At 39.3% G+C, this 18975-nt stretch overlaps 2 protein-coding genes across 3 annotated transcripts; one reads left to right on the top strand and one right to left on the bottom strand.

Moving 5' to 3' along the window:
- Positions 1-5: 5 nt before the first annotated feature.
- Positions 6-6467, top strand: LOC129719705 (mucin-2-like; the record flags this gene model as incomplete). Its single annotated transcript, XM_055671101.1, has 5 exons — positions 6-59; positions 426-690; positions 2814-3484; positions 3663-6398; positions 6447-6467. Coding segments are annotated over 5 exons (3747 nt in total), but the record flags the coding sequence as incomplete, so codon positions are not given.
- A 9849-nt stretch (positions 6468-16316) lies between these two features.
- Positions 16317-17178, bottom strand: LOC129725155 (uncharacterized). Of its 2 annotated transcripts, XM_055680645.1 has the most exons (4): positions 17107-17178; positions 16885-17037; positions 16660-16814; positions 16317-16571 (listed from the first exon to the last, which is right to left on the bottom strand). In XM_055680645.1, exons 1-4 carry the CDS (start codon positions 17168-17170, stop codon positions 16452-16454), a joined length of 492 nt encoding a protein of 163 aa, XP_055536620.1. In that variant the 5' UTR covers positions 17171-17178; the 3' UTR covers positions 16317-16451. The 2 variants fall into 2 exon arrangements, with proteins under 2 accessions (XP_055536620.1, XP_055536619.1); XM_055680644.1 differs by having other exon boundaries at positions 16427-16814.
- Between the last annotated feature and the right edge of the window lie 1797 nt (positions 17179-18975).

The following is an 18975-nucleotide window of genomic DNA, read 5'->3' as shown; positions in this document are numbered from 1 at the left end:
GTTCTACTACTGAATCGACAACAGGATCATCTACAACATCGACTACTGAATCGGCGACAGCAACGACAACAGGATAAACTACAACAGAAGGTTCTACTACTAAATCGACAACAGTATCATCTACAACATCTACTACTGAATCGACGACTGCAACGACAACAGGATCAACTACAACAGAAGGTTCAACATCCACTACTGAATCGACGACTGCAACAACAACAGGATCAACTACAACGGAAGGTTCTTCTACTGAATCAACGACAGCAGCGACAACAGGATCGACTACAACAGAAGGTTCTACTACAGAATCGACAACAGGATCATCCACAACATCGACTACTGAATCGACGACACCAACGTCGACACCAACGACGACGCCAACGACGACACCAACGACTACAGGATCAACTACAACAGAAGGTTCTTCTACTGAATCGACAACAGGATCCTCTACAACATCGACAACTAAATCAACAACAGAAACGACAACAGGATCAACTACAACAGAAGGTTCTACTACTGAATCGGCAACAGGATCCTCTACAACATCGACAACTAAATCAACAACAGAAACGACAACAGGATCAACTACAACAGAAGGTTCTACTACTGAATCGACAACAGGATCCTCTACAACATCAACAACTGAATCAACAACAGAAACGACAACAGAATCAACTACAACAGAAGGTTCAACATCTACTACTGGATCGACGACTGCAACGACAACAGGATCAACTACAACAGAAGGTTCTTCTACTGAATCGACAACAGCAGCTACAACAGAAGGTTCTACTACAGAATCGACAACAGGATCATCTACAACATCGACTACTGAATCGACGACTGCAACAACAACAGGATCAACTACAACGGAAGGTTCTTCTACTGAATCGACAACAGCAGCTACAACAGAAGGTTCTACTACAGAATCGACAACAGGATCATCTACAACATCGACTACTGAATCGACGACTGCAACAACAACAGGATCAACTACAACAGAAGGTTCTACTACTGAATCGACAACAGGATCCTCTACAACATCGACAACTGAATCAACAACAGAAACGACAACAGGGTCAACTACAACAGAAGGTTCACATCTACTACTGAATCGACGACTGCAACGACAACAGGATCAACTACAACAGCAGGTTCTACTACTGAATCGACAACAGCAACGACAACAGGATCAATTACAACAGAAGGTTCTACTACTGAATCGACAACAGGATCCTCTACAACATCGACAACTGAATCAACAACAGAAACGACAACTGGATCAACTACAACAGAAGGTTCAACATCTACTACTGAATCGACGACTGCAACGACAACAGGATTAACTACAACGGAAGGTTTTACTACTGAATCAACGACAACAGGATCAACTACAACAGAAAGTTCTACTACTGAATCGACAACAGGATCATCTACAACATCGACTACTGAATCGACGACAGCAACGACAACAGGATAAACTACAACAGAAGGTTCTACTACTGAATCGACAACAGGATCATCTACAACATCGACTACTGAATCGACGACTGCAACAACAACAGGATCAACTACAACAGAAGGTTCTACTACTGAATCGACAACAGGGTCCTCTACAACATCGACAACTGAATCAACAACAGAAACGACAACAGGGTCAACTACAACAGAAGGTTCACATCTACTACTGAATCGACGACTGCAACGACAACAGGATCAACTACAGAAGAAGGTTCAACATTTACTACTGAATCGACGACTGCAACGACAACAGGATCAACTACAACGGAAGGTTCTACTACTGAATCAACGACAGCAACGACAACAGGATCAACTACAACAGAAGGTTCTACTACTGAATCGACAACAGGATCATCTACAACATCGACTACTGAATCGACGACAGCAACGACAACAGGATAAACTACAACAGAAGGTTCTACTACTGAATCGACAACAGGATCATCTACAACATCTACTACTGAATCGACGACTGCAACGACAACAGGATCAACTACAACAGAAGGTTCAACATCTACTACTGAATCGACAACTGCAACAACAACAGGATCAACTACAACAGCAGCAACAACAACGTTAACATCTACTACTGAATCGACAACAGCTACTACAACAGAGCAGACAACATCGTCTACTGAGTCGACGACAGAAACGACAACAGGATCAACTATGACAGAAAGTACAACATCTACTAATACTGAATCGACAACAGCAACGACAACAGGATCAACTTTAACGTCTTCTTCTGAAGGAGCTTCTTCAACGACAGAAGAGACAACCTAAACTACAGTAGGAACTACTTCAACAACTTCTACTACTGAAACGACGACATCAACTACAACAGAGGGAGCAACATCTACTACCGAACAAGCTACCTCAACCACATAACCAACTACCTTTACTTATCATGGGACAACGACAGTAGAGACAACGTTTTCTACAGAGGAAGAAGAGAATAATCCGATGGATATGTCACGTTTTAAATAATTGAAATACACTCTTTAGTAATATAAAAATGAAATGTCACTTTCTATTGTTTATGTACTGCTAATACAGGCTCATATTTTAATGAAAAACGACCCGTCTTTTACTACCGAAAAAGCATGTTCTGTTCCTAAAAGCCTGTTGGAAAATATTATTTTCATTTTGATTTATCTTCTCTCTGTTTCTGTTTCTATTGAGCGGCACGTGAAAGCCTCTTTGAAACCAGCTTACGATTTCAATGATTACATTCATGAAGTGATCAATGCGTAACTTCTAATTTACCAAACTGTATAACAATATTGCAGGTTCAACATGTATTCGCAGTTTAATACTAAAAGCGAGTCCCAGCGTATACGAAATCGCCATTAAAAATGACCCTCAAACGTCGGATCTGACAGATAAAAATCATACCCGCGCAAGAAGACAAACATTTTTCGAACGTTGTGCACAACTCAGAAAGCAAGCTGAATGTGCTCGTAAACAAAGACGTCGCAAATTTTTCGAAAATCTTCCAACACCAACTACCGCTGCTGCTTCCACTACAACGACTGATGCGACGATTTTCAACATAACAACTCCAGAAACAACCATAGTAACGTCAAATGGATTACCCAAAACAGGCCAGTCGACGCAATCAACTACAGCACAAACAACATCGGAAGAGTTAATGTCTACTACATTAAATCAGAAAGAGACAACTTCAACTGCTGAACAAACCACATCTATGACAGATGAATCAACCACAACTGAAGTAACAACTTCTATAACAGATGAGACAACTTCTACTACTGAAAATAACACATCAACGACAGAAACCTCAACAACAACTGATGAAACGGATTCTAGTACTCCAGAAATAATAACAACTACAAAAGAAACAACATTCACAACCAACGAAACCACTTCTACCACTGGAGAAACAATTTCAACGACAGAGGAATCAACAATAACTGATATAACAACTTATAGCACTGAGGTTAAAACACATTCTAAAACAAGTTCAGCTATAACCGAAGATACAACTTTAACTACTGAAGAAATCAATTCAACGACAGATTGCAGAAGAAGACATTTTCTACTACTGACAAGAAAAGAGACAACTTCTACTATTGAGGAAACTACATTAACAACAAAAGAGACTTCTACTCCTGCAGAACTACATCAACAACGGAAAGATAACTTCAGCAACAGAAGAGACATCCACTACTGAGGAAACTACATCAACAACAGAAAAAATAACTTTTACTACTGAAAAAACTTCATCAACGGCAGAAAAGACAACTTCGACAACGGAAGAGACATCTCCTACTGAGGAAACTACATCAACAATAGAAGAGATAACTTCTATTACTGCAGGAACTACATCAACGATGCAAAAGACAACCTCAAACGTAGGAGAAACATCTGCTACTGAGGAAACTACATCAACAACAGAAAGGACGATACCTACTGCTGAGGATATTACATCAACAACAGAGGAGTTTCCATCTAGTACAAAGCAAACCTCGTCAACGATAGAAGAAATATCTTCGACTACAGAAAAGACTTTTACTACTGAAGACACAACTTTAACGACAGAAGAGATAACTTCTACTGCTGGAGAAACTTCATCAACAGCAAAAACAACTTCGACAACAGAAAACACTACCTATACTGTAGAGAAAACTACATCAACCGCAGAAGAAACAACAAAAACTACCACAGAAGAAACCACATCAACGATAGAAGAAATATCTTCAACAACAGAAAAGACAACCACTACTGAGGAAACTTCATCAACGACGGAAGAGATACCATCTAGTACTGAAGCAACTATATCAACAACGGAAAAAACGACATTTACTACTGAGGAAGCTACATCAACAACAGAAGAGATGAATGCTTCTACAGAACAAACCACATTAACGATAGAAGAAATATCGTCGACTACAGACATGACTACTTCTGATGAAACCACATTAACGACAGAGAAGATAACTCTTACTACCGAAGAGATTTCATCAACGACAGAAAGGACAACTTGCACAACAGAAGAGACATCTACTACTGAGGAGACTACATCAACAACAGAAGAGGTAACTTCTACTATTGAGGAACCTTCATCAACGACAGAAAAGACAACTTCGACAACAGAAGAGACATCTCCTACCGAGGAAACTATGTCAACAATAGAAGAGAGAACTTCCACTACTGAGGAAACTACATTAACGACAGAGAAAATAACTCCTACTACAGGAGAGACTTCATCAACGACAGAAAGGACAACTTGCACAACAGAAGAGACATCTTCTACTGAGGAAACTACATCAACCACAGATGAGATCACTTCTTCTACTGCAGAAACTTCATCAACAGAAGAGACACCTCCTACTGAGGAAACTACAACAACAATAGAAGAGATAACTTCCACTACTGAGAAAACTACATTAACGACAGAGAAGAAATCTTCTACTACTGAAGAGACTTCATCAACGACAGAAGAGTCAACTTCGATAATAGAAAAGACATCTACTACTGAGAAAACTACATCAATAACAGACGAAATAACTTCTACCGGAATAACCACATCAACGATAGAAGAGATACCTTCGACTACGGAGAAGACTGCTACTACTCGAGAAACTTCATCAACGACAGAACCAACCCAAGAGACATATATTACCGAGAATCCCACATTAACGCCAAAAGAGATAACTTCTACTACAGAACAAACCACATCAACGATAGAAAAAATATCTTCAACTGCGGAAAAAAATTGTACTACTGAAGAAACTACATCAACAATAGAGGAGACAACTCCTAGTACAGAACAAACCACATCAACTAGAGAAGAAACAACTCCAACGACAGATGACACAATGTCGACAATGGAAGAGACAACTTTTACTACTGAAGAAACCAATTCAAAGACAGTAGGAAACAGAAGACAGTTTCTACTACTCAGAAGACAAGAAACAACCTCTACTACTGAGTCAACCATATTATCGACAGAAGAGATAACTTCTACTGCTGAGGAAAATACTTCAACGACAGAAGAAATAACTTCAACAACAGAAGAGACGCCCTATACATCTGAAGATATTACATCAACAAAAGAAGGAACTATCTCTACTTCAGAACAAACCACATCAACGATAGAAGAAATATATTCGGCTACGGAAAAGACTTCTACTACACAAGAAACTACATTAACGACCGAAGAGATAACTTCTCCTACTGAAGTTACTACATTAACAGTAAAACAGATAACGTCTAGTATTGCGGAAACTACATCAACAACTATAGAAATAGCTCCTGGTACAGAACAAACCACATCGACTAGAGAAGAAACAACTTCAACTACTGAAGAAACTACTTCAACGACAGATGACACAATGTCGACAATGGAAGAGACAACTTTAACTACCGAAGAAACCATTGCAACGACTGAAGGCAACAGAAGACCGTTTCTACTACTCAAAAGCGGAGAAACAACCTCTACTACTGAGTCAACGACATCACCGACAGAAGAAATAACTTCTACGGCTGAGGAAAATACTCCAACGACAGATGTTATAACTTCTAAGGCAGAACACATCACATCTACTACAAAAGACACAATTTGGACGACATGGACAACTTCCACTACCGAAGAAATCATATCAACTACTGAAGAGACTACTTTATCTACTGAAGAAATCAGCTCAACAATAACAGAAGAGACGACTACTGCTGGGAAAACTATATCAACCGCAGAATTGAAAGAGTCTAATACAGATAAGACCACATCAACGGCAGAAGTAACAACCTCGACAACGGAAGCGACAACTTTTTCTGCCGAAGATGTTTTCTCGACGACGGAGAAAACAACGTCTACTAACTTTAATGTTTGCTTCTTTTATTTCTACCCAGTAAGGGGTTTTTACTCCAGGAAATCAATAAAATTACCTCGTTTCAAGTTGTACGGTATTACGCTTTGAAAATGTTTCGATACAATCTTCTTTGGCAACTAATCTAATAAAGATTTACCGCAGACAGACGTTCAAGCAAGAGTAACATCGATCAAAAATCTCGTGTAAGTTTTCAAAGAGAAATACTACTAAATACTAAATCACTTGTACACTAGCGCCGCATTGCGACCTCATAGCTGCAATAACAAGTGTACGAGACTGACGTTACTGGTAGCCAATGGAATGTAGAAAGGTACGGAGATGGTTTGAGACTCAGGTTTAAAGGGCCCTTATTTTTTAACACTGATGATGTAGAAGTCCAAAATCAATGGTCGGTACATTTTTTCAAGAATTTTTCACAAGTTATGACAGTTGACGGCTGAAAAAGCCATCCTGGGCCAATAATCAATGCGGAATACAATTTCAAATGGCATTTGCTAGATTTTGGAGATCTACGTCACAAACCAAAAGCACATGATTTTTGCCAATTTTTCGCTACTAATACAGACAAAAGTCTTCTTCTTCCTAGCCTATGTATACCCCATTGGCTGGTAGTATTATCTAGTTACGTACATATTGCTAGTACTATAAAACTTTACACATGTTTGGAGCTCAGCTTGGACGTCTGTCTGTGGATTTGCCGCAGACGCTGCGCCCCTTTGAAAATTGATGTCTAAACTAAACTGAACTGAACTATGGAAACCAGCTCCCGATTTTGTTATCATTGTTATATGCTGCTGCATGATATTTACTATCCAGCGTACAATGAATGGAAATAGGCAAAGGCTTGTATTTAAATAATAAAAATCTGTTATTCAAAAACCGTTGGTAAAAAAAACTTCGAATGGAAAATCTTTTTTTTTGTTCCTGTTCCTAGTAGGTGCTAAATTTCTCAATTGAATCATTCTGTAACGACGACTGGTTTGTTAGACTAGCTGAAGGACTTAATTATAGTAAAGTCCACTATAATCGTTTACCACTAAAGTCAATTGAGAGAGTTGAGAAATGCTGTACCTGTACAACCTTTTATTAAAATATTTAGTATCACAGTTGACAACATATAATAACAGAAAGGTTAGTAGACCAAACAAAAAACCAATTGATGCCTAACCAGCACACAATGCGTGCTTCACAGCAACCAGCCATCATAACATAACTACCCAAATTGACGAAACAACTTAAAAAGTACGTGTCTACTGCAATCGGATCATCGTTATAAGAAGTGCCATTAGCCCAACACGTGGATTTGATTTTTGTGGTTCCAGGATGGAACGAAACCTCAGAACGTTAACACGACTAGCTGCCCTCGTAGCGCTGGTCGCGGTAATTCAAAAAACGGAACTAGTCGATAGCTCCAAAATAGAATTGACTACACGGTCTGTAGTTAAAAGTGAGTGCTTGTCCAAATCATGCGGGTATATAGTAATATAAAAAATACGATAGTGGCTCCTATTATAGAAGACGAGGAGAGCCACTCGCCTTGCCAGCAGTCATTGACGAGGCGAGTGAAATATTGTATTGGGAAACGCGAGTGAAACTTGGCTGGTGATAGTTGAGTGACGTCTCCAGCCGACACACCATCTGCAATACCAAAATTGGTCAGACGAGTAACTCGCCGCTCGTCTCGTCTTCTGTAATAGGGGCCAGTGCCGTATTTATTTCAATCGTCAACATTTATGCATCATTCTTCCGTAGATACTCCAGGGCTGCCGAACAGCACCCAAACCTATAATTTCAACCAGAATAAAAGCAGCATTATCTCCGCGAAAAAAATCAACCTGAAACGAAACGTCGATGGAAAACGATGGACCCGCAAAAGGCGAAGCCGCCCAGATAATCGGGTTGACCGTTGTACAGAAAATCGTGCGTCCTTACGATCCCGTGTGCATGGTACTCCTCGAACGAAAAGCTGTACAGGACGTATTAACCGCCGAATAAAACCAACCACAGTGGCCACTACCGAACCAGTCACCACTACCTTCAGACCCAATCGCATACGTATTATAGAAGTAGATCTGTCATGAACCTGTCATTACTTATGCACACACGAAATTATACGAATTACATGTTTTGATTATGTAGACTTTTGTTTTTTTATCTACTGTAAATGTTAAGCTTTGCTCTACCGTATTTAATATTGGAACCCGTCAAATCGAAACTGTAGAAGTATAGAACTAAGCTACTTTTTTCCTTTACGATATAATTAAAAGTTAATTCAAATGTTGAACAATTATCACTTAAATATGCCATGTCATTGTGTCAGGGAATTCGATTTTATCTGGAAAAGTCAGAGCGTTTTAAATAATCAATGATGAAACATAATTTTGCCCTAAAACTTCAGTTATTTCATATCTGGATATGAGCAAACGGATCTATCTTAGAACCACGTTAATGAAACAAAAATGTTGAGAACCCAAAATGTAGGTTATTTTTAAATGGTGAATCAAATATTACGATTTGGTTCTAAAGAAATCTCGAACACCACTCATCATATTTTGAACACTTTACATCAGATTGCTGCGCTGATGAGGAGTAAATCATTTCAATCATTTCTTGAATATGTTTCGACCAACTGTTTCGACCAATATAATAATACCTCAAAATTCTTAGAATTCTTTTGACACAGGCCTGACATTGTTAATTTATTAAAATTACTCCAGGGCCGAACGGATTAGAGATTTCCAGCTTTTTTTTCAACTTACCCAATAGACTTCAGTGGTAAACGACTATAGTAAATATTACTATAGTTGAGTCTCCCAGTCAGTCTAACAAACCAGTCTTTGTAACAGAAGGTTTCGACTGAGGACTTTAATACCTAACAGAAGCAGACACAGGAAGAAAAATTTGACAGTGACAAGCTTTTTCGAATGACCAATTTTGAATAACAGATTTTTATTATTTAAATATAGGCCTAATTATTTGCATTCATTGTACGTTGAATGATAAATATCATCCAGCAGCAATACTTCCAGGAAAATATGTACACCAGCAGATTGTGCATCTACTTTTTTTATTGCTTTATTATAGTGGCTATCAGCCACAGATTGGTTCGCCACCATTTGCATCTACTTCAACTGCGCACATCCATCAAGTGCGAGGCTTACCACGGAGCCGACTGTCTCTTCCTTTTAGCGGCTCTCTAGTCAGATATTCTGACTACATTTCTACCCCCTGAAACCTGCTTCATTATCCTCTTATAACGCCACTATATCGACATGTTTGTATACCTGGTACAACCATTCATGCGCCCGCGCCACTTTATACTCAAAAAACTCCGAGCACTCGTCGAACAGTTTCCTTCAGCGTCCATGTTTCATGCCCGTAAAGGGCAACCGGGAGGATCAGCGTCCTGTACACTGGTGTGAGTTTGCAAACTGTGGTACCTTAGCTGGTTACGTAGTCCGTAAAAGGCCATATTCGCAGGCGCAAGTCGTCGTTTCACTTCGCGGCTCAAGTCGTGGTCACATGTCACAAGTGTACCAAGATAAACGAATTCATCAAGCATTTCAAATCGTTTCCCATCAAACTCCACTTCAGCACCAACACCACCGGAACTCCCTAGTTATCTACCTACTACCACGTAATTTGTTTCGGCAGAGTTAAATATTGTTCCCAATCCAGCCGCATCCATCTTAAAAAACCTGAAGGGATCCTTCACGGCCCCACGGTCGATACCGATGATATCAATGTCGTCGGCAAAAGCAATGAGCATTTGAGATTTCGTGATGATCGTACTGTTCCTTTGCCTGTTTGCTCTTCGTACTGCACCTTTAAGTGTGATGTTGAACGCATTCCCCTGTTTTAGTCCATCTAACGTTACAAACACGACTGACGTCTGACTCAGTTCAGATAGTTTCGTCAGAAAACCGTTTTCTAGCATTATTTGCCACAGCTCGTTTCTTTTCACTGAGTCGTATGCCGTCATAAAATCTACAAACAATTAATGAGTTTTTAAGTTATACTCCCTAAAGTTATCGAGGATCTGTGACAAGGTGAACATTTCATCCGTCGTGGAACGCCCCTGTTGGAAACCAGCCTGGTATTCGCCGCCGAAGAATTCCGTCTCAATCTGAAGAACAAAATACGGAAGAGCACTTTGCATGCGGTGTTGAGTAACGTAATACCTTGATAGTTGCAGCAATCCATTCTATGACCCGAAGTAGATTGGGTATTTTAGACCTTCCAATCCCAAGTAACAATTCTATAGCTACTTGGTTTTCTAACGGTTTTATTACAGCAATAAATATTACCAACGGTTTTATGGCGGTTAAACCCGTTGCCAAAAATAGCAAGTCGTAATGAACACTGATAGCTGTCAATAAAACTCTCATAAAACTTACAATAAAACCGGCAAGAGACAATGCGATTTTGCTTTATTATTGGTTTTATTATTACTATCTATTGCCTCATAAAACCACTCCAGCTTACTGTCATATAACATAGAAACCAGTTTTATTGCGGTCGTTCAAAATCTAAAAAACTACTAGTTGGCTATGAAAAATATCTCATAAAATTGTAATAAGTGCCCAGTTCTAACCTGTCAAACTTGTAAACAAATATATGCAGGCAATGATATACATACAGGTGAGACCAAACCGGCTTATTCGGTTTAGTGTGATGCAGGATTCTGTCGCAGTCTCCGTAAAATGAGTGTAAAATGCTTTAGAGCATTTTGCAGCGCATTTGTGAACATTGATGACGTAGAACTCCAAAAATCTAATAAAGTAACAGGGCAAACTTAGTACTGTTCGGTAGTATTTTTTAAATTTTATCGCCAGTTTGTCTTGTTTCGGTTGAAAATAATTTCCTATGTCGTTAAATTATGCGTCCTTAAAAATAAGGTAGGGGCAAGACACTATTGATATATATCGAAATATATTCAATATTCAATTAAACTAAATATGTATCGTTGCATTTTTCGTGCACCTCTCTATTTATATCAAAGCTCGTTGATTCCTCATTATCGTCGGTGTGATGTCAGATTTTTCATAAAAATAAAGTTGTCTAGGCCCCAGGGATTTACCATATTTTTCTCTAATAATACAGGCATCCAACCTTTGCCGCACCTTACAACATATATATCATTGAACTAGGCTTATTGCGGTAACGATTGATACCAACTAATTACCAACCGCGCCATATTGATCTTTTGAAACTTTTTATGATCTTGAAACGAAAATCGAATCGTCGTCTGACTAACAAGTAAATTGAACATCCAAAGTTGATTTTGATCTATCTCTGTATTGAAGAACACGGCTAGATTTTTTTTCTGAAAACCTGAGCTAAAACAATCCAATTCATTTTTGCTAACAATGAGATCATTTTTGTAAGCCCGTACTATTTTGATGGCGCATAAATTTTAAGCGCCTATGTTCTCAAAATGCACGACAAATTTTCATGCGCATATGCTTGAGTGCTACAAAACCTACCAAAAACCCCTTTTTATTTCTTATCTTTTCACAATATCACCACCAACTGAAATCGATTGCACGATGATTACCAACACAGGTGAAACATTTCTCCCGCGACGAGATATTTCCTTATTAAAAAAAGTGACGTGATGTTCTGGTGTGTGTGTGCAGGAACGGCACAACAAATCAACTTATTACGGTTGCTGTCAAGCAATGAAAAGTACAATTGGACTTATTGTGGCAAGTAGCAGAGCGCAATAATGCAACCAAACTTATTGCGCTCTTAAAGAGGTAATGCCAGCTGCTTATAGTATGCGGTACTCTTTCCATGTGGTTTTAAAGCAGTTTTATTGCCATTCTTATAATTGCTTCAATAAGCTTGGCAAGGGTGGGCCACCTGGCTGTAAAGCAAACTTACAGCGGTTATCAGAAGGTTCTGATAGTATTTCTAGTTTTAACAGCAGTTTTGCGAAATTGGTCATGAAAACCGCTAAAAGAATGCAATACGACTTAGATTGTTACTTGAGATTAGTCGTACGGCATTTGTTCATCCGCCCAGAACGTCAGTGTGATCTGACTCTCTTCCCGCTTTTAGAAGTTCGACCGGGATACTTTCCAGCGGCCTTGACGTTTTTCAGCTCACTAATCGCTTTTTTTAACTTCTCCTGCCTTGATGGCTGCACAGCTTGCTCGTCGCTTATAATCCTCATCCTGTTTTTGTCTTGCTCATCTTACTCCACTCAATGACGCCTAAAAGTGCTCCACCAAGCTGCAAACCTCGGTTTACTCGTAAGTAGGTTACGTCCTTGTCATTACACATCATCGACAACAGAGAAGATTCGGACTCTGTTGACTGTTCTATAGAAGCTCCGCACGCCGTTTACAGCAACATTGTCTTTTGCGCTGGCGAGCACCTGTTTCTCGTGCTCGCACTTCATGCGATGGTGGACTCTATTTTCGGCAGCTCTTGCCTCTTTGTATCTCTATCTTTCTGTTTTGAAGCGTAGTCGCAGTAAGCTTGCGGCTTCTGACATGGTTCTTCTCCTCCATCGATCTTTGGCCCTCAGCTTCAAACCAGCCGTTACACTGTCTTGCACGTGATGACCTATCACCTCTCTTGCAGTTATTTTAACAGCACTGTGAATACTACTCCACAGCCCATTAATGTCTTCCACTCGTTTCTCCTGCTGTTCTGCGATCCGTAGATCCAGCTCTCTGGCGTATTCTTCTGCCACGTCCACCGCTTTATGTTGAAACGCATCGTCCTCTCTGTGCGAGATTTCAGTACCATCGACAACCAATGTTTAGTTCCCGAAAAGACTGAACACCAGTAACATACAAAAAGCGCCGACTGTATGTGGTCGATCTGGGAGTAGGCTTCTAAATTCCGAACATTCAAACGTGGAAAATAGTACCTACCTATGGCAATTTCTCGGGCCGCGACATAGTTTGTCAGCCTTAGGCCGTTTTCATTGGTTGACGAGTGACGACTATGCTTTCCAATGACCGCACAGAAGAATTCCTCTCTCCCTAACTGTGGGTTTGCATCTCCCATGACGACTTTTATGTCGTGTTTTGGATACTCGTCATAAATTGACTCAGGCTTTTCAAAGAACTCATCGTTGACGTCGTCCGATTTTTCGTTTGTCGGTGCGTAGGTGTTGATTGAACTGCATTCGAAGAATTTGCCCTTAAACCTCAACACACATATACGGTCATCTAGGGGCCTCCCAGCTCTACGAAACCAAAGCCCCGATCCGCTGCTTTGCCGTTACTGTAGTAGGTACTTGAAATAACTGCGTGCAATACACGGAAATAACATCGCTGCGATTTCGACTCCCTGCTACCCTGCCCTTCATTTAGAGATCAAATGTTCCAAGTACCCAAGTTCCAATCGTTTGCCGTTTTCTGTTTTCGTGTTCGTAGCTCAAGTCTTTGTCGATAGATTCGTCCCGTATTTCTAATTTCGTTGTTCGTGGTTAGGAGAGGTATCGGTATGCTACCTTACCAGATGGGGCTGCCTTCTTAGGTGTAGCTGGTGGGATACGGCATTTCATGATTCAGCCTCCGGCTCCGGGTCAGACGCTGTTGTACACCGCCTCTAACATGGTGACACAGCCGCGAACGACCCCCCTCTTCCCAGTTAGCATACGGAACTTTGGCACCGGGGGTTGATTACCCGATCTCGGCTAAGATTACTCGTATTCCGGTCGGCACCCCGTGTAAGTTGGGATAGGAGTTGCTGGAAAGAGGTGAAAGACCACATTAGGAATTCAAGTTATACATGTCCAGTCATTTACCAACCAATTTATTAAAGTAACAATAGTTTTATATTAAAATGAGCAACGGTCCATCTCACCCGCTCTGTTCCCTCTTTTGCTCTATAAAAACCTCCTATAAGAAACTTCTTCAGCCAATTGATCAACGAAAACTTAACTAGTGTAAAACTGGCTAGGATGGACCACTTCTTAAGTCAGATTAACTCAATTTTTCTTGATATAAATCGGAATTTATTTATGTTTCTCGTCATTTTGAAGCAGATTAGCTGAATAAGATGTTTCACGATGGAAGTTTCCTGAAAATACTACGAGTTTTCACATAAATAATTTTTAAAGAGTTTCCATCAAGGTGATTTTTAACTGTGTAAAAATACTCATATTTGGTAGGCGTGCGACCAGACCGAACCAAGCGCCAAAAACATTATTTCGTGTAATCTGCGTTGAAAGTTTTACCACCCCGTATGTTTTCGGCAAGCTACTGCAGGAAATTTTTGTTATAATGTTATTATGAACTGTTCAAATGATTTAATTTGTTCATAATACATAGATTATTAATTTTCACATCCAGTGGTGTTAAAAACTCAATTTTCAAAAAATGGCGCTTGGTTCGGTCTGGTCGCACGCCGACCATTTATGCATCTCATGCAAGCAGCAAAAGTTGACAAAACTTAATTGAGCTAAACAAACCAAAAGAGGATGTTTGTATTAACTATCACGAATAATTTCAAAGAATAAGACAACATCATGAGACAAACAAAGAGATCTCGATGTTTACATCACATCTCTTGGTTACTCAGGTAAGAGTTCCGCACACGGTCCGAGTTAACGGAAACTGTTAGCTTCCAAAACAATGCGATGATATCAGTGTCTCAACCCATGAGACCATTTCTATGACCAATGAAGCTTTTGCGAGCTAGTAGAATCTGATATCGAAATAGTATCCACTAGGTGGTAATCAGAAAAGGCCACAAAGCATGTCAGTTCTTCACAAAACCCTTCACGTAATTTGGATTCTACTGCCTGCAGTTGTTTTTTGCCGTAATTATACATTTCTGTGATTATAAGCATCCCTTTAGCAACTTAAGCAATGTTGTTACAGAACAAAATGATTGCAATTTCATACACAACCTGGCCGATTGCCAAAACAAAGAGCTAAGCTACCAGGTTACCATGGATGGACCAAACGGAAACGTCATAGTTCTGGAGCAGCGAGTAAAGCAACTTCCTCCGTCATCCCGGACAGGACTGGGCCGTTTGCTATCGGTTCTGCAGGGCAGAGGACTCGTTCGGCAATGGATTAGCAATATGGCAAACCAGCGAATCGAAAATCGCATTCCGATGCGTCAAAGATCGGGCCGAAGGGCTGAAGAAGGTGTGCCTCGTGGAAACGGGCCGAAGCCACCGAAAGCGGTGTCGGTAAGGCCACGAAGGAGACGTATATCGCGAAGGAAAAGAAAAAATCCAGTAAAATCCGTGCAATGAAATAGTGTTTTTTCAAAGCTAGTAATAGGTTCCATCAATTCCTAATTTAAGTTCGTTACAAACATGTATGTTGTGTAAATATATTATAAACATACTTAAGATGAATGTTAAGGTAGTCTATAACAGAAATATTCCAGAATAATGGGCTCACCTGCGAACAAACCTATATATTTGGTAAGTAATAATAGTTTAAATTACTATATTAACACTAGTTTACCAGCGATTTAGTGAATGAACAACCTATTCCTGCTATAAAGTCAAACAAATATTCTTATTTTCAAAAAAAAAAAAATATCAACACAAGACTTCTCATTTTTTTTTTGGTTTTTCACCCTGAGTCTTGAATATAGAATAAAAAATATACATAGCAGTTGGTTTTACTAGACTAAGCGACAAAAAATTTGTTGTTTTGGAATCTATTAAGTAATAATTTCGAAATCAAATTACAGTCTAATAAAAATTGAATCATGCGAGAAGCGAAGCATTCCTACCGAAAAGAAGCCGAAGAGAATGAAACCTATTTGATGGAATGGAAGTATATTTTTGAAGTTAATTTTAACTTCAGTTTCCGAATTTTCCCAACGGATTTCTGACAAGTTTGAGTTTGGATTTCTATTCTGACGAATTTCTATAGACCTGGAAAGACGTTAAAACACACTAACACAGTGCTCAATAAAACGGAACAGATTTTCATATTGATTTCTCTTCTATTTAGAATCTTGAAAAATACACATTTGTAAACCAGTTTGAAAACAATAACTTGTACAATCAGTCTAAACAGTAATAGGTCTTCAAGAGAATATTGCTGTAATTCTATCTAGTCGACTCCATTGGCCCGAGCCTCAGTGGTTCAACTCCAGCGAGATTCGTCTCGCTCCCGGGTTACGCCGTTTGCCTCTTCCCGTCCAGCGCTGGAGTGGCGTCTTTGTGAGATGCATCGGTAACTGGATCAGCTCCAACACCTGTCAAATGAGCATCGGGAGCGGATTTAGTGGTGATACCATCCGGCGATGATATGAGCCGCGCTGGACCAAAGTTTGAGAACAATACCTTCCGAAAAGTGGCTTCGTCGTCGATTGTTATCTTCTTGCTGGGTGACGCGCTTCGTACCTGGCGAGACTTACTCTTCGGCAGCTGAATTAGCACATCGTACAACAGGCCCATTTTATCACTGTTTTCCTTAATCTTGCTGATGCATTGAACATCTGATAGAGATTAAACCATACCACTTTTAGGATTAAATCTCAACTTTCACTCGACGAAAAAATAACTCACGATCGTTCGCATCCTGGCGGCACTCGCATATGCACTCCTCGCCACAGTAGAACCCATTACAGGACGGACAAAAACCGCACAGATCACTGCAAGATTTTTGCTGTGCCTTAAAGTGAGCACTGTCTTGATCGAAAAGCGCTGCAGATTCCGTAACTGAAATTCAAAATTCTCCTTTAACTTAAATCGATAAAATGTTTTCCACCGCAACAGCGTGTTACCTACATTGAACGAAAATCGCTACACTCAAAAGGACCGCTACGGTCAGACGTATTAGGAAAAGCTGCATCGCGGATGACTGCCAGGCGTAAAATGATTCCAACGTGAACTTAAGCCCAAAACAGCTGACTGCCGTTCACACCGATACTAAGTCCCGTTTTCTCAGCCCAAGGTTAGCATTCGTTTGACCGTAGTTCACGTTTACGGACGTGTTTACGTTCTTGAGGCAACGAGGAGGTAACTCCAATTCGCACTAACCTTTTGCAAGGGTAAACACAGGCAATGAAACACGGTTTGGAATTCTAGTTGGTTTGTTTGTTAAACTTTGAGTTCTACGAACTGCTCATTAATGGAACGTGAGATAGATTACTAGGGTTAAGTTTGAACACGAAGAATTCCGTTACGGTATGAATGTGAGAAAAACATTTGATGAATTTTTTTTTCAATTTTTGATCGTCCACTGAATAAAAAAAACTTACTTTGACAGTGATGGCTATTAAATAATGATACACATGTGTGTTAAATGCCTTTTTATTTGAAACCATACAAACAGTAAATAATTTTAATAGTAATAATGTTAAAATTACACAAGCATATTTGCAGTTTTATTTCTTTTTGAATGGTAAAAGATACCAGTGGAGAACTATCACTACAATTTATGTTTTTGGAGAAAATTATGAACACGTCATTTTCTAGTTCTGCGACCATTCAAAGATGTGGAAAAAAATTCAAGATTCCTTCTTCTTTACAAACGTTTTCAAATTGTACGAATAAAAGAATTACACTTAATAAACTCAACATATCTGAAATTTATTCTTCGAGCAAAATTATTGATAGTTCCTTCAAAATCGAATGCCTTTGTTAGCTCATTTTCACAAGATCGGTAACTAATTCAGGCGGGATTGCACCTTTACCGACCTCAAATAGTTTTTAATGAGCTTCTTCGAAAGGCTCCGTTAATTAAACGCAGTTGACGCACAAATTCAGATCTGGATTTATGAGAGGAAGCTGGGCCCTCACATTTTGAAAGCCTCCAAAAATTAAGATAAAAAATTTGTTTGTTTTTATTCTGTTGTAAAGCGTATTTTTTTTTTTGATTCTAATGATTTCGAACGCGATTGGTCTTTATCGAAGATAAATCTGAATGAAAATAGGTTGGACTATGGAGAAAGAAAGGCTGCAAGGAACCTTGTAAAGAGATGTTTAAAAAAAAATTGTTTTGTTTAATTTTGGGGCCCTCACACAAGACTCGGGGCCTGGGCCCTCGCAATCATAAAACCGAAACCTACGACAACTGGCTTGTTAGGTCAGCAGTTTGTTCAGTGACTAACGTATTTTTATTCTCGGTATCTCCTTGAATTTTTTTTTTTCGAAATATATTTAACAACACTCGGAAGAATTTCGTTTATACTTGGCGATATTGTATAGTTGTATAGTTTTTTTCTGTGCAAACAACATATATATATATGACAAGGCACAAGCTTATCGTTGTTGTTGAAGAAGCACCAAGAATTATAAAAATTTTCAACAAACTCCAGCAAAAAATCTTGGCAATCAACAATTACAGTTGAAGTTTAAAAAGATCCATTTTTGTTTTCTGCTTGACAAGTTTACTGTGTTATTTGTTATATTTGTTAAGTTAAAAATAAATACTACAAGGTATACAGCCCTAGAGGTTGTATGGAATGGTGACGTGGGACAAATGCATATATATTGATTTTAACTCTTGTTTAACATATTTCACCCCGCCTGTTATAAATGGTGTATCTCCAACAGGAAAAAGGGCTCCACTTGCTATCGTGTTAAGAACAAGAATGTAGTTGAATTTTCTTCACGCAGTCCTCTGTATCGAATTGAGCATAGATTTTTGCAATG

The sequence above is a fragment of the Wyeomyia smithii genome, chromosome 2 (assembly GCF_029784165.1).
Source record: "Wyeomyia smithii strain HCP4-BCI-WySm-NY-G18 chromosome 2, ASM2978416v1, whole genome shotgun sequence".
Classification (NCBI taxonomy): Eukaryota; Metazoa; Arthropoda; class Insecta; order Diptera; family Culicidae; genus Wyeomyia; species Wyeomyia smithii.
Note: the sequence above shows the minus strand (reverse complement) of the source record. Positions and strands in the feature narration are given on the sequence as shown.